Raw genomic sequence first — 22,023 nt, forward strand, 5'->3', positions numbered from 1 at the left:
GAAAGTCTGGTCCTTCCCAGATTGTTTGCGTTCTATTAGACATTCAAAATTTTAAAATATATTCATGATTTATTTAGTAAGGAATATATTAGAGACTCGATCATCAAAATTCTATAGTATTTTATGAGCTAAAATATTTAATTAAAAGGAACGTTGACTTTTTAATTATATCTAGTTTCAGAAATAATTCAGTTTCCTTTTCTCTATAAATAATAATTTAATGCAGTTAATTATAATCTTGTTTTTGTTTTGTTTTTTCAGTGAAACCGGGGTACCTTATATACCTAGTAAAAGTTACCTTATACCCAAACCTGCCTGGGGTTATGGAGTACCTACCAAAATACTAAAGGGCGGCCGCTCTGGTTATTCTATGCACAGTGCGCAAAGTAAAAACGGACCGCCCTGAATAACTTTTAATCTAATGATCGGATCTTCACTTTCTGGGACTCGATCTTAATGATTCTAGGGGGTGACCTCTAATGTGATTAGTGCAAACGATATTTTAATTTACGAAATCAGACACAAAAACGCACTTTCTCTGAATAAACATCCTTTTTTTTTCCTTCGGGATTTTGACCTCCAAAATATATGGGGTAGCAGCAATCTGGGAAATACGGTCCCAATAGCTTGGCCTGGAGAGCGGAGAATTTATAGAAATCGGTTATTTAAAATTAAGTTTCTCAAGAACTACTCAACCGATTTCGCTCAAATTTTATATTTTGTCATGTAAAATTACTTATTTTAAAGTGATTTAAAAAAATTGTGTACCTTACAAGATTTAAAATTTGTAGTAACAAGACAGCTGTAGTTGCAAGACGTAAAATTTGTTTCGACTGTTATTAAATAAAATAATAAATATATAATAAATTTTAATTTTTGCATCGAATTATCTTCGGATAAACGATTTTTATAAGTGTGTGCAAGAATTTTTCAATTCGCTTTAAAAGTTCTCGAGGCAAAGTGAATCGTGGAAAAAATTAACATTAAGGGGTCAAAACTTTGGTAGGCTCTCCAGCCCAAACTATTGGGACCATATTTCCTAGATTGGCCTACCCTCTATATTTTTGGAGTTAGAAAACCAAATCCATCGAAATAAAGGTTTGTTAATTCAGAGAAAGTGCACTTTTGTGTCTGATTTCGTAACTTAAAATATCCTCTGCACTAACTGATTAGCATATTTGGGTCACCCCTTCGAAAACCATTAAACGGAGTCTTAAAACCTGAAAATCAAATGTTACTTAGACTAGTCTGTTTTTTTTTTCTTTTTTTGAGGGCACAGTACGTTTCTATAAGACTAATACATGATGCTTAAATTTGTACTTAAATGGGGTCTAATTATGAAAAGTCAGAAATACTCAATACTACAGTGAAGAGCCGTGGTGGCTCAGGAAGCAGAGCGCTCGCCCCCCAATGAGGTGAACCGGATTCGATCCCAGCAATAGCTGGTCGATTCGAATTCCGCACACGGCTCGCACCGACCACAGTTCTGACGTAAAATATCCTCAGCAGTAGACGGATGATGATTTAGAGTCCTCTTGCCGTCAGGCTAACTGTAGGAGGTTTTCGTCTCCATGCAACGCAAGTGCAGGTTAGTTCCATCAAGAAGTCCTCCAACGAAGGCAAATTTCTCCCAATACTTGATACAGGAGCTCCATCGTCTTCTGGATTAGGTTCAAAGTTGCAAAGCTACGGAGTTGAACATTAGTAGTCGTAAACCCGTCGACTGTTCAACGACGGTTATAAAATAAAAATACTTCAGTAAGCTGATTTTTGAATTTCAGAGCAATAAAAAATGAAAGAGACCAAAATGCTCCCATCCGTCTTTTTAGTGTTAAAGTTACTCTAATTTAACCACGAATTTTTCAAATCTATTTCGTTTCTATGTTTTTATTAATTTATTATTAAAAATAATAATAAATGAATAAAAACACAGTTTATGTGCATTGAACTTGGAGTACTATTTTATATAGAGCTGTTGCGTTTCAGAAAATATAAAATGCTGATAGTAAAAATTTTTCATTTCTACTTTCATTTCAAAAGTAAAATATCTATGGCTACCACAACTTATCAATGTTTTTAACATATACGGTAAAAAAATATAATCTATAAACTAACATTAGAAATGAAATAATACTAAAAATACACTCATAAGTGTTAATAGTCGGAACGAATAGTTTTTTAAGCAACAGCCAATTGCAAGCCAGGTTTGTCATGGAGGTTAAAGACCAAAATTTCGTGATCAGCCCATTGGATCCAATTTTGCGACGGCTTTAATTGTGAGACATGGCTATAATGCGATATCTCACGGTGACTTATCATTGTTTCACAATTACTGGAAAATATTTTCTTCTACAGGGATGAATCTTCTGTGAAAAGCGTAAATGTTTATTTCAAGACTATTTTGGGTTTGTTTTCTATGTATATATTTTTAACTGTACCACCCACAAGTCAGGAAAAATGAATAAGTAATCCTCAATAAAATGTATTTATCATATCGGATATTTGGAAATACCAAAGACAATTTGTGTCATTTTCACTGAGGCATATCTTTATACTATACACGGCGGTAAAAATCCTCTAAGACTGCAGCGAAACTCAGATTATTACCATCTTTAAATTTGTTTCAAATAAAAATTTTAAAAAACAGCGGAGCTGAGAAAAGCAAAGAACAGAAATTATTTTTTTTTCTTTCTATTTTTCAGGTTTAACTGTATAGAGATTTTTTCCATTTAGTATTATTTGATAAAACTCAACTTGAATTTAAACAACATGAAGTTTTTATACATAATTTTTAAGGAACCTATATTTTCAAATTTTGCTCGGTACATTATACAAATATTACAATTATTTTGTGTGACGAATTTCGATTTATGAAGGACAGTGCTGCAGATTCATTCCGTAAATTCCGCTTTCGGATTTTTTTTTACAATATATTTTAGTGATTGAACACAGTTTCTCAATAAGCCATTTAAGTGTTGCTAGAAAAATTTCAATACCATAGGGGGAAATCTTTGATAAAAAAAAAAAAGTGTATTTCATGATTATTTTAAGTATATAAAAATGGGAACATTGGAGCCCAATTAGTTCATTAGTAAATCAAATTACTCAAATGAATAAATTTAAAACTATCCAAAAACGAAATACGGTAGCATGAACTACCAAAAAATTAAGTAAAAATAATTAAAATGAGAACATGGCGCCTCTTTAGTTAATTAGTAAATCGAAACTCTCAAATGAATAAATTTAAAACTATCCAAAAACGAAATACGGTAACATGAACTACCAAAAAATAAAATAAAAATAATTAAAATGGGAACTTTGGCGCCTATTTAGTTGATTAGTAAATCGAAATTCTTAAATAAAAAAAACCAAAACTAACTAAAAATGAAATACCGTAACAATGAACTATCCTAAAATAATGTAAAGACAATTTTTTCTCAAGTAAAATCTATTAGATGTATGTCTACAAACTAGATGAATATTCTTGTTTAAAAATCATTTATTAGTGTTTAAAATTTGTGGAACTAAAATAGAGTACTCTGTTTTTTAACGCATTATTAATACATAACGAGACTTTTATTTTAACGTCGAATATGTTTTTCATGAAAGTAGTTTATCTATAGTATTTATAGAAAAAAGTTTATTTTTTTATCATTTCTCTAACAACAGCTATAAAAGCATCTTCAGTAGAAGTCATATATTTTATGATGACGGTATCTTAAATATGTTGTAATTTCATATGCATAGGAAATTTGTTCTTTCTCATTTTATAACTTCATATCTAAGAGATGTTCTTTTTACTAAAAATATTCGAAAAGAGTGTTTGTTGATTTCTAGTGCTTAACATACAAAAACATTTCCTAATTTATACACAAAAAGTATATGCAAGCAAAAAAAAATTAAAAAATAATGAATTTGCTTGTCTGTTAATAACAGAAAAAAATTTACTTGAGTCATTTTAATATTTTTTAGAAGCTATACATTTTTCAGGAATCGAAAAAAAATTTATGATGACCTCTGAAAAAATTAAAGAAGTGATTGCGTTAGAAAAAGTTGATAAAGATATTTCATCTGAGAAAGGATATTCATTATGGACAGCAGCGGTTTTCATGATTTCATTTAATGCTGGTCTTGGACTTCTGGCCTTGCCACATGCTTTAGCGGGAACAGGTAAGTTTACATTTTACTCGAGTTAAGACAATTAAAACTATTCTCCATTGTTATTCATTGTATTAGATGTAATGAAAGGTTTAAAAAAGTTATGTGCTATCGCTATCTCAAAATGCTTACGTATTATTATGGACACATTTGTGCCTAGTCCCCTTTAAAAGTTTAATTTGATTTACAAAAACGCAAAAAGTGTTAACACTAATTCTTCATTACCCAAGTAGCACAATTCACAAAAACGATATCGTCAAAACTTAGCTTTGAACATTGTACAATATCGTAGCGAAACATTGTACTATATAAAAATGGACCCCTTCTATAACGTATATTCAATATCGCGAAACAATATTGTTCGATATTGTAAAAACGTTGGGGAACGTCGATTGATATCTCTCAGCATTTCGGATATCTCTAAATTTATATTTTAAATTTATTTTTTGGAATTATAACAATTTGACGTCATTTTTTGTCTTTTAAATGATTAATTTTGATTTAAGTTTAAGTTCAATAAAGTTTAAAATGAAAAGTTTTACAAACAGAACTTTTAATGTGAAATCGAAGGGAATCGTACAACATCGTACACACAATGTCGATTTTCGACAATATTGACAATGTCGGTCGATGTAGACTAAAGCTGTTGCAGTATCCCTGTGCTACTTGGGGTAGTAGCATTTATTTGTTGAAACAATATCTTAAGTTTTCATGTTCTAATAATATACCCTCTGGTGTCCAATCAAGTACATAATGGCCCTCGAGGAACTTTCAAAATATTTGATCAAAAAAGTCAAGAAATATTGTAAATTCCAAAGCTGGAAAATGGCCAATCTCAAAATTTGCGGTATCAATTTATAACCAATCAAGTTTGAAACAAATAATAACATCATATCTGTTATTATTAAACCAAAACAAGTTGGGTGGCGGAAAAGCACAGTGGAAGAGTTCACTTTTAATAGGTGAGGAAACTTAAAGTGCGGGAAATATGAACATATTTCTTTTGGCGAGAATTCCACACTGGCAAATTATTCCGATTCTTTTGCTCACTACAATGGAAAACTCTTTGAATAAGTTAGATTTTTTATTCATTCATTTTCAACAATTTGCCAAATATATTTTATATTCACTTTCCCCTGATTCTTCGTTTCTCTTTCTCTTCGACTTCTTTCCCTCCCTTCTACTTTCTGTTTGTTGGAATAAACTCTACTGGTTCGGCTAAAGGCTCACTTTGCCCCCGCCAACGTGTCTGAATAATTTAATTTGTTCTTGTGCACATTAATCTGTAATCTTGTTACATTTATTTTACTTAAAGTCACATAATTCAGAAAAAAAACACAGTCAGTCACATAAACACAGTCTTGAGTTTTGTAAAAATTTTCTTGCACAACCTGGAAGAATTTTTTTCCTTTTAAAACTGAAAGAAAACCATGTTACAATTTGGCCATATTAATTAAAATAAACATTTTTGACGCAAGCATGTCCAAAAATTCATGCAAGATTTGAATTCTGCACCATTTCTACCGTAAAATAATTCCAACGAGTCAAATAAGACCGTGAGACTGGGATAATTGACAGTTCAAGGTTTGAGCACTATTCGAAAGAACAATGCGTTTTTATTGTTATATTTAGAGCAATATGAATATTCCTTGCCCATGTACTTTCCGGTTTAGATAGACCGTCGCCAATAGCCCATTGTGCAGCTCTAGTGCGACGTAAATGAACAAATCAATCAATCATTCCGGTTTAGATGATCAGAACTAGCCTCCCACATCGTGCAATTTAACACCGTAAGACTTTTCTTTCCGGAAAGTTTCGGGTTTTTGCCATTAAGTCCTTAACAACATCCACGCCTTGAACGAGCAACATTCATTGAAAATATTGACTACTGACAATATATAAATAAATTACAAATTTTATTTAAGTATCTATGTTTTCTATCAAAATTACTTCTTGTGCGAATTTTAAGATACCTTATATTTCAGGATGGTTTGGCATCGTATTGATAGCATTGGCGAGTTTAAATAGTTGCTACAGTTCCATAATACTGGGTGAAACATGGCTCATCATGGAAAGGCAATGGGAAGAATACAGAGGAAAATTCCGTTATCCATATCCAGCCATTGGAATGAGGGCCGCTGGAGCCTGGATGAGGTAAATTTTAAAGTGCAAAATACATTATACTTCTTGTGAAGAAAATTGGCATATCAAGGTCACAAGGTTTTAATCAATTGATCATGAAGAACATGATCAATTGATTAAAATGCTTTTGCATTGAAATTTTACCTATGAATGCACCATATAAGCATTTGAACCATATAAACATTTGAATCCTGAAACGTTACTGAAAAGTATCACATTGCGAACACTACGGTAAAGTATATGTTCAATAAAAATGCGAAACTTCCTTAATTGGAACTATGGTTTTGAACCAATTCAAAAATCCCAACTACAATACTTTGAGCGGCGGTGAGTCGTGGGGATTTAGCACGAAGTTCCTGGTGCACGACCAAATGCTCAATATCAGTTGTTACAGTTTGAATAAGTATCAAATTAGAGAAAAACGTCTGATGTTTTAAATTATTTATATCTACCACACAAAAGATTTATAGTTTAAAAGAAATATAAATAGTTGTTAAAAAGTTACGGGTGTGTTCTTGGTAATGCTCAAGTGAAAGCCATATATCCTTTTCAATTCTCTTGAGAAAACTTAACCAATTTAGCTTCACATTCCAATGGTTGTTCAGATCCATCCATACCTTCAATAGAATATGAATTAAACATATGGATTACCCTTGGGACGAAGAGTGCTCACATTGAACAGTTGTTACATGGAACATTGAACGTAAGCAATTTTATTTTATTCTATAATCGGCGTTAAACAGCCTATCCATTTTTCGGTTTACGATTTTGAAACCTGACCTAGTGAAAATCTTGGATCAAGCATTGAAATAAACTAGTTTTTGTGAAAGACCTTTTGTTATAACTAACTATATGAAAGAAAAAAAATCACAAAAAACTCTCATGGTTACCCCGATGGCCAGGGGATACTAATCCAGGAACCACTGGGGATAATTTATATTAGTGCTGTGGTCAGTGCCAGTCGGGAGTAGAATTGGAATCCATCAGCCATCCCTGAAATTCGAATCTAGAACCTCATTATCGCGCTTGGAATCGGTGGAACCTCATTAAAAGGTAAACGCTTTATTCTCTGAGCTGAAACTTGAAGTATTGTAGTAAAAAATGGTTTGCAAGATCTTATAAAATAAAGCACTTTTTAAACTTTTGTATGATCGCTGATACTACTTGTAAGCCAAAGCAAAAAAAGAAAGAAAGAAAAAAGAAAAACACGAATAAAGCACAAAAGAAAGCACATACATGGAGATACAGAGTTTCGGTTCTACAAACAAGCACCTCTTCCTCAATGTCTAAACACCAAATGATGATAGAGACAGACAAAAGAGACAAAAACGTGCAAAGTAAAGTGGTTTAACCAATAGGGACAAAAATTTGGAAATTTGGTAGGAGGAAGTTTAGCGGGAGCCCCAAGTTGCAACAGATTAAATTAGAATAGACTACTAAATATTGAGAAACGGTGGAGTACTAGAAAAATCCTTAACTAAATTATTCGAATATTTTGAAATATGGAATGACTCCAAAAAAATTAAGTTCGGTAGACGAAAAGCAGTGCTGAATGATTTTCTCAAAAGAAAACTCAAACTCGTAATTAGAATTCCAACAACACTATCTAGCCATTAATGACCGGACACCCCTTGAACGGCAGGTGGACTCGTCCTGGCGGAATAAATACGGAACCTGTGGTGGGGGAAAGACCATTCGCAAGCAGGCGACGGCCATACGAGCGTTAACAGTGAAAATGAGTGGACGGCGAGAGCTGAATGAGGTGGAAAGGGGCATGATCATAGGCGCCCACCGATTTGGTCATTCCATACGTGCCATCTCCGACAAGTTTCAGGTACCACAGTCAACAGTTGGTGACGTCGTGTTGAAATGGGAACGAGAGGGAGTGATAAAACCGCAGTCCCGACCCGGCAAGCCCAAAATAATGTCCGACAGGGATCGACGATCTCTTCGACGTGTAGTGAAGGCAAACCGACAAATGTCGTTGGACACTGTCGCTACCAACTTCCGGGCTGCATCTGGCAGTGTTGCCAGTACACGTACCATTCGTCGGGAGCTGATTGCACAAGGATTCCATGGACGAGCAGCAGCACATAAGCCAAACATCTCTCCATCAAACGCCCGCCACCGATTTCAGTGGTGCAGAGCACGTCGCCAGTGGACAGTAGAGCAATGGAAAAGCGTTATGTGGAGTGATGAGTCACGCTACATGTTGTGGCACTCTGATGGACGAGTGTGGACCTGGCGAATGCCCGGAAAATGGTACCTACCGGAGTGCATTGTCCCCATTGTGAAGTTCGGCGGTGGAGGAATTATGGTTTGGTCCTGTTTCTCATGGTTTGGCCTTGGAGCCTTGGTGTTAGTGCGTGGAACCCTGAACGCAGAAGGGTATAGAGACATCCTGGACAATTCGGCGCTTCCCACCCTGTTGCAACAGTTCGGTAATGGCCCGTTTGTGTTTCAACACGATAACGCTGCCATTCATAAAGCACATGCCATCACGGACTGGTTTGATGAAATGGGGGTGCAAGAACTTGACTGGCCATCCCAAAGTCCCAACATCAATCCAATTGAGCATCTCTGGGATGAGTTGGAGCGCCTGTTGAGGGCCAGACCACAACGCCCCAAAACCACCACTTAACTCTTCGCCATGTTACAGGAGGAATGGCGGGCAATACCTGCTTCCGTGTACCAACACCTAGTGGATAGCATACCTAGAAGGGTTAAAGCTGTGATTCGGGCGCGTGGCGGCCCTACGCCCTACTGACTTGATACTAGCACCTCTTGTATCCGAAATGAGGGGTGTCCGGTCATTAATGGCCAGATAGTGTATGTAGAGCTATGGAAGATCGGTTAATCTCCTAATTTTGGGCATATCTTTCGTGTTCTTTAAGTCTAAGCTTAAGTGTTTAGTTTTTCTAATATACGCGAAAATTTTTTAAATTTGGTAAATGCCAGTTATAAAATAATGTTATAAAAGGGTTTATAAATTTACATTTAAGTGTGAAAAAAAAAGGGAATCGAAATTTAACGAATCTATACTGAGAAAGCAGGTTCTGAAAACCTTAAAGCCTGTTAGATTGCCGGAGATCTAAGAAGAGTTGAAATGCGAAAACTATATAGAAACATCTGTAGTTTTATCAGGCAATCAAATGAGTTTAGATGTTTGCAGTCCAGACCACCTTTGTAGTAACTTGCTAGATTCCGATTGGTGTATTTATTTTTTCTTCTTTTAAATATTAATTTGCGACTCTATATTTTTTTATTTGACGAGGATTTTAGGGGGAGTGGCAACGAAACATCCTGTATTCATGTAAACCATTGTTTCCCAAACTTTTGACTGTTGTGTACCCTTACTAAATTTTTCGTAACGCTGTGTGCCACTAATACGAAATGAATGTATTTTTTATTGTAAACAAATTGCCAAAAGTTAAAAATCACAACTGGCTGTTGATACCCTTAATTATTAACTGTTAACTCTGCAAAAAATAGTCAATAGAAAAATACATTAACGTAAATTTTCATGGCTAGCTTTGGTTTTAAATAAAATTTTGTGAAATTTTCGTTTGTTGCAAGATATGTTGCATAAAAACGCGTACCCCAGCTGAACAGCTCCCGTACCCCTGGGGGTATGCGTACCACACTTTGGGAAACACTGATGTAACCTATTCACCAAAACAAAATGATTACTGTTTTCTTGGTCTCATCATCGGGCGTTGAAGGTTAAAGCTTAAAAGAATATTTTAATCAATGACAAACTAAGTTAAAATTATAAAAAATAAGATATCTGTAATTAAAAGAATCAACAATCACGATATTTTTGTTGTTAATTATCGTGATATTATCGTAGCTTTTAATTATCGTGCATTTGATATTAAAACATTGTATTCAGGATTTGGAGATATCTTATTACACAGTTATCACGACTCTATAAATATCGGTATTTCACGATATATCTCTTGTCTAAAAATGATTTTTCTTTTCCTTTTGTTCTTTCGTTGATAGATATGTAGTTACCGGAACTTTGCACACAACTGCTGTCGGAGTTTCGGTTGTGTATCTTCTTGTATCGGCACAAGTTGGTCAGTCTATGTGTGAAGAATATTTCTCCTTGGGATACAAAACCTGGATAATTATTTTGGGGACCATTTTGTGTCCTCTCACTTGGTTTGGGAGCATTGAGAAATTTAAGTAAGTACTCATTGTTTCTTGTTTCAAATGTCATAACGACCAATTTTCATGCTTTTTCTGGCAATAATGAGCTATAATACTATATAAATAATATAAAGCTATTTATACAAGAAAAAATACATACTTTCAAATTGCATCAGGTCTTAAAAGGAGTAAAAAAAAAGGAATAAAAAAAGAGGATAATAAATTTTGTTACATTTGAAGGAATTGGAGTAATACAGTGAGAATTTGCACTTTTTCCTCAATATTGCCAAAAACCTATTAATAGGCTTTTGGCAATATTTGGACGTTTGAAAATACTTGGACTTTTTTTTTAATCCTAGAAAGATCTGATGCAAATTGAAAGTACTTGTTTTTTCTTGTATAAATAACTCAAAACCTGAAAAGTGTTTATTAGTGAAAGTTATTTTGATGTAAATAATATTCTAAGAAATTAATGATGATCCATACGCACTAGAGTACTTCATTAAATTTAAGATTAAAGCTTTGTACCCGGAGTACTTAGCCCAAAGGGCTATCTGCTCCTTCATTATTTAATTCAAGATCTAATTTTATGTTTGTAATTGATATTTTTAATATTAAAATGGTAGCTTTTAGAGAAGAAAATTTTTACTCAGTTTAAACTTGTTTTAAAATTAATATATTACCTCCATACATATATTGGGTTAACATATAAAGCTTGGACTGGGTGTTAAAGGGTTAAATTAAGACTTGTAAAAATCCCTAATTGAATATCATAGTTGCCAACTTCTTACCAGAATGTGGAATAAAATTCTATAAGGATTCAAATCAAAACATTGCGCCAAGTCACTGGAAAAAACTTGGTTTAACCCATCACTGTTTGACCCCAAAAAGTGACATATATGACAAGCACCAATACGAAAAAAGTGATTGTTCCGTTCTAATACTTACCACTTTAGCTTTCAAAATGCACTGTGCTTTGGCTTTCGACGTGATTATAAATATTTATATCATTGATATATTGAGGTAAATAGAACTATCTTGTTCTTACAAAATAAATACTAATAATGGAGCATGTGTGGTACCACTTTTTTCTATTTTAGAAAAAGGAACTGGTTTCAATAAAAGGATGCTAGATCTAACTGGCTAGATCTGTACTGGTTGGCAAAGAGATACAAGTAAAGTTATCGTGCTAGAGAAACGAGACTTCATATATTTGAAGCGAATATATGAGGTGTCGTTACATATATTCGCGGTAAGACTTTTTTCTCTCTTCTTTCCCACATTAAAGTGAAGGAAAGAAGGAAGCAGGACTTCTACATAGTGCTGAACAAACTTTATGCTTTAGCATTCAATTTTTGATTCATTAAATGTCTTTTGGAGTAATTTTGGCCCCCACAATGTACAAATGTACACAGATCACCTAAAAATCAAGCGTTGAGGACTTCAAGCACTGACGGAAAACAAACTTCCACTAAATATTGATAAACAAATAAACTTATTTCTTCCGAATTGTATATGTTGAATAGGAAAGGAACTTTCTGGTGGTAAGTGGTATTATATTAATGTTTAAATTAACTGAAATTTTCATCTGCTGAATACTTAGATTTTAAAAAGTTGCGATTATGTATGGACATTAACTATTTATCGCCAGCCTGTAAAACATGAAAATACGTATTAGATAAAAATGTGTGTTTTTTGTATATTTTTGACTGAAAATAGCGAATCTGGGTACCTTACGTATTATATCGTCTCACATTTTTGGTCACGCTACGTCTAAAGCATTTTGGTATCTTTCAAATGTATTTTCACATTGTAATTGATTATAAAGAAATAAAAATAAACGAAATACAAATATAACTTATTGCATGCAAAAATTGAGAAAATATTTAAGTTTGAATCACGTCCAAATTTATTTTTAGATTTGGCAAAAATGGTCGTCGGAATAATATGTACGCACCCGAATCTGTAATTACTTTTGTTTACCACGCATCATATCTCCAAATTCCAATTTTTTTCTCCAATGCCCGCCTGGAGAATGACCTTTCGTCATACAGGCATCTGAAGGGCAGATTTGTTGGCCACTCTTTCAGAAGCACAATATTAGGTGGGCCAACGTTGCTCTCACAGAAAGGACAGATCATGTAGAGAAGGAAAGAACCTTCATGCCTTTGCCCAAGATTCGAACCCAGAACCTTTCTGATGCCATGTCAGTTCCCTGAACCCCACACAGATCGGTCGGCCAAAATTTCAAATCATCATAACCATTTCCAAATCATTTCCCAATTGGTTTGGTGACTTTGCGTATTTTTACAGTACACGACTTACAGATCGTGTGCTCTAAAAACTCCCTCATTAACTGAGGAACCATCGCCAACTAGGAAATCTTGGCTACTTTGGAGACATATTTGGTGACGAAAGCCTTTATTACCTTCCCAAAGCACTAGAGGCATTAGTAAGCGAGATTTCGGAAAATTCACAGGAAGTTTGGCAATTTTTCTTGGCAACTCTTCGCTTCCTGGACCATTTCGGTTTTGATGTATGAATTAAACACCTTTAGCTTATACAGAAACGCATACTTTTATCTAAAGGACGGAAAAGAAATTTTCAAATTCCTTGCAAAGTATTTGTATTTTGTTACATTCAAATTTCGTTCAACTCAACACTGTGTAGTTTTTAATACTACTCTAGGAAAAAAATTCCTGTCTGACTTTCAAGAGCAACTAATTCAATTTTTTTCTCAATAGATTTGCCGGCTTGGGGGCTATGCTGTCTATACTCGCCGCTTGCTTGGCCATGATTGTAGGTATCGTGTTGGATCTTTTAAAGACAGAAACCGTGAACTGGGAGCCACCAACAATTTCCTCGATATCGATGTCATTTGGAACCATGCTGTTCGCCTTTGGAGGAATATTTTTCTATGTCACAGTGCAAAATGATATGAGGTGCAAGCAACAATTTAATAAAGCTTCAATTGTCAGCTTCATCAGTGAGTAACAACGTAACATTTCTTAATACCAGCTGAATACTAGCTCTTTGTACAGGATTTTTAAAAAAATCGTAAAATATCAACGAATTGATTAATAGAGATGTCTGAGATAACGTCATTTCTTTACTTGTACAATTTCTTTACTGTCCAATGGGAACAGTGAAAACGGAAATAGATTGAATGATGATGAAACACTGATCTAGTTCAGCCTATGACTTCGACACCTACTCAAGTATACACAAAATTGAAAGGCACTATAAAACAATTAAAATATTTTCCTTTTTCTATTGCCTGTTACCTTTTCCGTGATTTTATATTATTAGATTAAGCAGACACATTTTGATAAATTAAACTCATCAAAAGAAATTTTTGACCGCAATTTTTATTTACCATTATACGATTAATTCTTGGTTTATTATTCATATATATTGGTTTATTTTTAAATCCACAAACATAAAGAGGGGTCCCCGATAGTAAACTATGGATGGTGTTTTCAGTAGAAATGTAAATAATAACAATCTCGAGCTCGGCACCTACTCTAGTTCCGGTTAAAAAGTTTGCAGCTGCTTACTACATGTTATTCTGATAGGCGATGTTTTCAAACGGATAATTTTGTTTTCAATAAAAGAAATAAATTAGATAATTTCTGAGCTCAAATCTGCCGTATTTCATAAGATATTAATGTTATTTTGTAATTCTGGGAAGTTTGGAGTGAAAATTTGTTTTAGTTATTTTGTTATTTATTATTAAAAAAGGTGACATGGTTGCTAGATTTTGAATAACTCGCTTTTTTGGCAGTCTTGATTTGGCCTTTTTCCATAAGTTTATTACTGTTTGTTCTTGTTGCAATCTGTGCACCATCTTACGCAGAGCCTGACAAAGGCAGGGGCATACGGGGCAGTCGCCCCGGGCCCCACACCAGAGGAGGCCCCCAAATAGAAAGTTTATTTTAGGTTTTCCTTATTAATGTGTAAAATCCGTTACAGTACAGTGTAAAATCCGTCAGTTTTATTTTAGCTTCTTCATTAGTCTATCGTATGAACACAAAAAATTTAGACTTCGTAAATCCATATAAATCCGTCGATGACTTTCTAGTGCGAAAGTCAGCAAAATTTTCGAAATGATGGACAAATTTGGCTAATCGAAAGCCTGTATTTTTACGTATAGCAAAATGCAATATATTTACAAAAATTCATGATTGTCTTAATTGAGCCACCGTATTTGCGCGAATTTAGCTTAATTCCTCCTTAATGTCAGCAAGGATATGAATTTTTTGCAGCTAGCTGACAAAGTTAACTATCATTAAACGGCATTCGGCATAATGGACATAGAATTGTCAGAAAAATCAATGAAATGGTCAGAATTAAGGATAAACCATTAGAGGGGGACTTTATAGCTATTTTAGATTCTAGTCAATTTTCTTGTTAACTATGAGGTGAACGATACTTCCATAAAGTTCAAATCTTCATTGCTGAAGCAGTGGGGGGCCCTCAAAGAAGTTTTTGCCCCGGGCCCCAATTAGGCTAAGTCGGGCCCTGATCTTACGTTAGTATTAACACTTTGAGCATTGTAAACACAAGTATTGTTAGCATTGTAAACACAAGTAATAAGTAATCAAATACATTGTTTGCAAGAATCTCAAAACACAACGATGCCAAATGGCTTTAAAATACAACGGAAACAGTAATCCGGAAATTTAGGCGGTACCGAGCTTGCAGCGTTCCCTAGTGTAGAAAACACCGTCCATTACCCATTATTTAGAATTATAGAGACTGTAACCAAAGTAAGTACGCCTTGATTTCAGACAATTTTCAGAATACTAATTTCGATACGTCGTCCACACGTGATTTGATTTCACCGGTGTTTACCTGACATAAAATAATGAAAGATAAATAAGTATTAAACAATGTGTAAAAAGCTTTCGGTGGAACTATTTTCCTTAAAAAAAATACAACTGTAATCTAGTAAGCATAACTGATATTATTTTTTAAGCAATTAAAAAGAAAAAATGAGTGCAGTTTGAATTGAAAAAAAGCGTGTGAGGAACTTTCACTTTCCATCGTCCCTTCCATACAAACTAATTTTTTTAAAAGTGTATTTAAGATTGATGACTTAAATTTGAATTTTCAGCATTCTAACAAAAAGGGTTCTTGAGATAAAAGAGAGGTACACAGAAGGACAGACACACAAACGCTTCCGTATCTCATCATAGATTAATAAACCATAGTTTAATAATAAAAATATGAATACCATCAAATAAGCGATTGAGCGATGTATTAAGGAATTACTGTATCTTATGTATAAAGCAGTTGCCTATGCATGCTTTACTCCATATTTCAGCGCTCCTCATCTTGTATATACCTGTCACTGTGACTGGATACATGGTATATGGATCGGATGTGGCTCCGAATTTGATCTTTTCTCTGAGTAAAGGAAGCCTCAGAACCTTCATCGAAGTATGTTTGGCCATCCACACTTTCTTGGCCATTCTTCTAGGAATTAATCCAGTCGTACAGGAGATCGAAGAGGCTCTTAATGTGCCTTCAGGTTTGTAAACAAAATTTTTAAGGGGCAGTCTTGCTGTTAAACTTGTATTATTAAGCCATTAAATTTAGTAACCATTTGTAAACCATTAAATTTAAGGCTTGAAATTATTGTTGAATTAGTTTTTTTTTTTTAGTTTTGACCACTTTTGCATGAATTTTATTCAACCCTAAAGAAATTTAATAAAAACCATGTTTTTTTTTAATATGTTGACGGCAGCATACAGACATCAAAATTCATAGTAACCATTTAATATCATGACATATACCATTTAATATCATGACGTAAGGTAGAGTTCTATCCGCTGGTAACAACTGAAAATATGTATAAAACTATTCTTTGTCCGAAACCAAACATTCCCATTCAAATCGAAGTAAAAAGTAAAGCATTCTCACCACAGCCTGTTGTAGGACAAGGGACAATGGAAGTGACTAACGGCATGATGGTGGCAATTTGGTCATCAAGTCAACTTTATTTCCACACGTTGATAGCAGATTGCGCTAATGGTTTTTTAAAGCCTGGTGGACTGCGCTTCTAATATCTCATTCCATATTCTGAAAAGTTGGTGAACTGCACTCAAAGCAAACCTTGTCACCATCCTTCAATTATGCAGTAAAACATTTTCTGATAAGATCGTGGTCACGCTAACAATGTCGCTATTAACAAGGTTGTAGTGATACGTCAATTAGTGTTCCCTCAATTTTTCGTCAATTACGAAGTTTTCAATTACACTGCTGGACAATCGCTAAGGANATGAACATTTTTTTTCTTTCAGATGTTTCATAGCTTTTGTACTTTCCAGAACAATGAATGTTCTTTATTCTAATGTCTGAACAGTGTGGCAACTATACTTTATCCTACTAGGTCTCATGTCTCGCTTAATGTTATGCTACATTGCAATTTGTGATCCGTCCTTAGCAATTGTCCAGCAGTGTAATAGTAATTTTATACTTATAGTAATTTTTTTCTGAAATTTTGAAATAAAAACTGTGTTTAAACTATAATTTTTTTTTGCTCTTTTTATTGTGACAAGGGGCTAAAGTTAAGGAGCTTTCAGATAAATTTGTGATTTATTTGAAAGCCGCTATTTTAAATTTTCTGTACGATCAAATGCCATTGTCAGGTATATACATTTGTTCTATATACCTTACACTGTAATTTTTTAAAGTTAAGTGCCATACATAATACATAAATGCAATATAAGAAGTTTATATATTATATTCTAGTTGTAAATCTAATCCTAACTCCAATTCCTGAAATTTAATCCTGGCATAATATGTTTCGAGACATTATTCTTGGTCAGGTAGAAGCTTATTTCCATGATAACGTTTGATTGTTATAAATTGCACCCTCATATGTCGACGAGAATCGGAAAGATGGCTCTATCCAGTGTATATTGAACACTTTGGTAAATTATCACACATCTGCTAGTAACGCAATTCGTACACTATTAAGAGTAGGTGGGTATAATTGCAGCAATTACTGAACGCAGTTCACCATTTTCCTTCCCAAACAAGCTGGTACCCGTCGATCTGAATCAGAGTGGGCTTCAAGCCGCCATTGAGGATCGATCCCCGATCAAATTTATGTAAAATCGTTTTATGGGCAAAATAAGGTGTTTTCTGCTATTTAAAGTATTTGTTGCATAGTAGAAATGGATCTGTATCAGTGAATCTGATATTTTGTACTAAGTAATTAAAGGTACTTAGCACTTTAAATGAAAAATAACTTTTATATCTTATGCCTCTAGATGGCAGCGCTATTTTAAAGCAACTCCAAGATTGTTTTAAAATATTGGATTCATTTGAAATCGTATCATTTAGGGCTAACTGCTTATCAATATCACTGAGGGACAAGTAGTATCATTGTATCTACTTGTATTATTTTCAGAGTACTAACTTGGCTGAAACGATTACTCTGTTGATCCGAATGTATTCGGTAACTGCGGATTCATTATTCCAAAACAATTCCTTTTTCCAACTAATAAAAGGAAGTTGATTTTTTAAATTTCATACGCATTCGATTCGTCACAAATTTACAAAATGAATACATTTCTACATGATTACATTTTCCTGTTATATTAAAATAATCGTTAGAAATTTTAATTTGGTTTGAGCTTGAGAAACTATAAAAGAAGTTCCACAAATATTTATTTTAAAGTTAATATATAATATTATTTTTTTTTACTTAAATAAATTTTTAATTAGACCAATTAATTTCAATTTCATTCCAAATATGTTTCGCATGAGCTGAAGCAGCGAGTTAGATTATCCCGAAAAAAACAAACTTAAAAGTTTTGTTTAGTTACAATTATTTCATTTTTCAATTGTTATTAATGTATGAATCAGTGATAGTTATATTAATGTTTTTATTTTATTTTTGTAACTTAATTGAAAGTAACGATAATGAAAATATATTATGTATGCCAATTTTTTAACAAATTATTTTTAAGTTCTGTATAACATTATAATTAATTTCTGTATTTGTAATTTGTATAAAATTATAGCAATAGAATTTAATTTTTTTAGATCTAATAAAAATAAACAAATTAATTTTTCACCTAGATTTTTATTTAAGATCTAAATTAAGATAAATATGTATCTGATACTTGAAGTATCAGGTTTTGTAAGTTATTCCTAATTATAAAAGTATCAATATGTAACTGAAACGAAAAAGTTGGTACTTTACTACACATAGTGTTAAGTGTTGACAACAGCATACAAACATCAAATTTCCTAGTAATAATTTAAAATCAAGATTAGTAACAATATAATTTGGGGTTTTATTCACTGGGTATGGGTAACAATCAAAAATATGAATAAGACTATTTTTTTGTCCAAATTTTAACCATTTCATTCAAATTGAAATAAAATAATTTATTTTAAAATTTTGCCCTTTTATTATTTTTTTTAAGTTACTGTAACATGCTTGGTTTTTCTTTCATCATTTATCAGTTATCTTACAATTATTTTACACATAAATTCCAACGTAATAATGCCATCTTGTAACTTAAAATGACGTGAATTAATAATATCGCTTTTATAAATTAGTTGGACTATATTAATTTAATCATTACAACTATAAATATGGCTTCTATTTAAATTTTTCTTTTTATTATAAGACTCATAAATGTTTCAATTCCAGCTTTTACTTGTGCAAATTATAATAAACTGAATAAACCTTGAATAAACTCTAGTTGTTCACTTTTATAACTGTGCTGAGCTACAATATCTTCTAATTATTTCAGTTTTCAACTACAAACGATGTTTGATTCGCACTTTCATTATATTCCTCGTTGTGACTATAGGATATACAATACCACACTTTGACAAAATGATGAATCTAGTTGGTGGATCTACAACAACTTTGCTAACATTTATCTTTCCTTCTCTATTCTATTATTTGATTAAAAAGTAAGTTTCCTTTTTAAATTTAGTTTATTTATTTATGTTTTTTTTTCCTTGCGTTATATCACGCTTATTGAAAGAAAACCGTAAACCAAAACACGCGATATTTTAGAAAACGCTACATAATGTGCAGAAGTATCCCGTTAAATCGCACCTGTCGGTCTAGAACAAAAAGGCACTACTATATAAAGAAGGTACTGCAATATTGTCTATTGTCTACGAGTATAATCTTGTATAGGGACCAGGGTTAAAGATTAAAAACAGTATTCATTGCATAAAATATATACTGGGGACATTATTTAAAAAATTTTATCATACAAACAGCTGCTTAGTGATACAAACATTGCTCATTGAAAAGTAACGTACAGAGTCCACAGCATTGCTCTATTTATCAATAAATAACCTTACTAAATAACCTTATACTTCTTCGTTAAAAAGGTTTATAATAAGATCTGAAGTGGTTGCCATTTTATGAAAAATAATTAAGGTAGCTAAAATAAGAAGGTAGCTAATAAGTAATGTTCACAGCTCAGTACGTTAGTCTATTTATGAAAATAACCACACACTTTTCCGTTAAACAGTTCTATAACAAGGTCTGAAGTGGTTGCCATTTTATACAAAACAACATTCACAGTCCACTGCGTTAGTCTATTTATCAAAATAATTACACATTTCTCCGCTAAACAGTTCTACTACAAGATCTGAACCGGTAACCATCTTATTAAAATATAATTAAAAAAAAAAAAATTTTATTTAATATTTAATTTCTATAACCAGAGTTGCTACTGGAAAAAATTTTGAAGTAGGGACAAATGTTACAAAATGCTGAAATTTTTTTTTTAAAGTTACTTTGATTTTAGGAATTAAGTTCACTGTTTTTACCATGATATTTTCTTAATATTTTTGGTAGTAACAAATAGATGAAGCGATTTCAGTTTCATTTAGTTTGTCTGTCGCTATTTAGCATTTTCCAGTCCGTGTCAACCTTGATAACAAATAAAATAGTTTCAACAAGTAGCGCTTCGAAAAACTGTGCATGTTTTTGGCGAACCAAAATGCGATATGAACCATCGTATTTCATGCTTTTGCTCTTTTGGGCTACAAATTCGTATGAATCGTAACTGATTAATTCCCCTCATTTATTTATTGATTTTTTTTAATCCTTGTTTTTAAGGATGTACCAATCGCAATAGTAAGAGAGGCACTTATCCAGTACCTAAACTTTAAGGGATTTTTGAAATATTAAAAGAGAGAAAATTAGCTCTAAAATCTTCTAAAAAAACCTCTTGCCGAAAAACGTATGGATGGTGTTTTCAGTAGAAATGTAAACAACAACAATCTCGAGCTGTATGCCTGCTCTAGTTCCGGTTAGAAAGTTTGCAGCTGCTTACTACATGCTATTCTGGGAAGGCGATATTTTCAAACGGATAATTTTGTTTCCCATAAAAGAAATAAATTAGATAATTTCTGAGTTCAAATCAGTCGTATTTCATAAGATATTAATGCTATTATGTAATTCTGGGGAGTTTTAAGTGTAAATTTGTTTTAGTTATTTAGAGATATAGTTAAAAAAGGTGACATGACTGCTAGATTTTGAATAACTCGCTTTTTTGGCTGTCTTGATTTGGCCTCTTTCAATAAGTTTATTACTGTTTGTTCTTGTTGCAAGCTGTGCACCATCTTATGTTAGTGATAACACTTTTAGCATTATAAACACAAGTAATAAGTAATCAAATACATTGTTTACATGAATCTCAAAACACAATGATGTCAAATGGCTTTAAAATACAATGGAAACAGTAACCCAGAAATTTAGGCGGTACCGAGCTTGCAGCGTTCCCTAGTGTAGAAAACACCATCCATATGTTGATAGTTACAATAAGTTAATAGTTCCTATTTTTGATTTACATAATATCCAATTTATAATATAATTATGTCATGTCTTACAGGAATGTTAGCTTTATTGAAAAAATATTTCTGCTGCAGATCGTTCTTGTTGGTATGGCTGGTGGAATTTCATGTACCTTCTTTGCTGTGTTGGATATAATACAAACTTTTTAAGAAGATTTAGGAATATTTTAGCAGCACAAATCGTATTTATGGCATCATGTTATGGATGAATTTAAATAAAGTGCCGTTTTTATCATTGTTATTTTTATGTTTTAAAATTTACGTACCGTTAAAAATTTAATTATTTTTTCGTCAAGTATTGAGAATTTAGTAAGTTTAGCTAAATTATAATAAAATTATTTGCAAAAAATTTCTAATACGTTAAAGAAAAAAATATTTTCAAAATAATAATAATAATAAAAATTATTTATACATTATTTTTTGAATTTTTTTATGAATATTTTCTCTGAGTGCAGTGTTGTACTACTTTGAAAATTTTCTACTGGTATTAATTATAGTATTAAATTTTGTGCTATAATTTTCTGCAATAAATAGCCCATAGCTTTAAGAACTTTATGTGATAACATAATTTTAACTTAATGTGTACAATTTTATCATAAGGAAATCCACGTATAATACTAAAGATAAAATTTACTATGTAAAAATTACATAAAAAATTTGGTTACATGAAAAATCGGGTTGAAAAGCAAGGCAGTAATTAACGTACTTCCTTTTCCTATA

The 22,023-nt window shown here is 32.7% G+C and overlaps 1 protein-coding gene across 1 annotated transcript; it reads left to right on the forward strand.

Moving 5' to 3' along the window:
- The first annotated feature begins 3,783 nt into the window (after positions 1–3,783).
- Positions 3,784–21,544, forward strand: LOC122270564 (uncharacterized). The gene is made up of 7 exons (XM_043048369.2): positions 3,784–4,170; positions 6,144–6,312; positions 10,306–10,491; positions 13,200–13,441; positions 15,782–15,988; positions 19,233–19,398; positions 21,342–21,544. Exons 1-7 carry the CDS (start codon positions 4,008–4,010, stop codon positions 21,451–21,453), a joined length of 1,245 nt encoding a protein of 414 aa, XP_042904303.1. The 5' UTR covers positions 3,784–4,007; the 3' UTR covers positions 21,454–21,544.
- The last annotated feature ends 479 nt before the right edge of the window (positions 21,545–22,023 follow it).

This window comes from Parasteatoda tepidariorum, chromosome 9, assembly GCF_043381705.1.
Source record: "Parasteatoda tepidariorum isolate YZ-2023 chromosome 9, CAS_Ptep_4.0, whole genome shotgun sequence".
Taxonomy (NCBI): Eukaryota; Metazoa; Arthropoda; class Arachnida; order Araneae; family Theridiidae; genus Parasteatoda; species Parasteatoda tepidariorum.

What these genes read in the sequence shown, in the direction of transcription:
- LOC122270564 (XM_043048369.2), top strand. Translation starts at nt 4,008, where the DNA reads ATGATGACCTCTGAAAAAATTAAAGAAGTGATTGCGTTAGAAAAAGTT. An exon ending in ACATGCTTTAGCGGGAACAG is followed by an intron (nt 4,171 to 6,143) that starts GTAAGTTTACAT and finishes CTTATATTTCAG; the next exon opens with GATGGTTTGGCATCGTATTG. An exon ending in GGGAGCATTGAGAAATTTAA is followed by an intron (nt 10,492 to 13,199) that starts GTAAGTACTCAT and finishes TTTTCTCAATAG; the next exon opens with ATTTGCCGGCTTGGGGGCTA.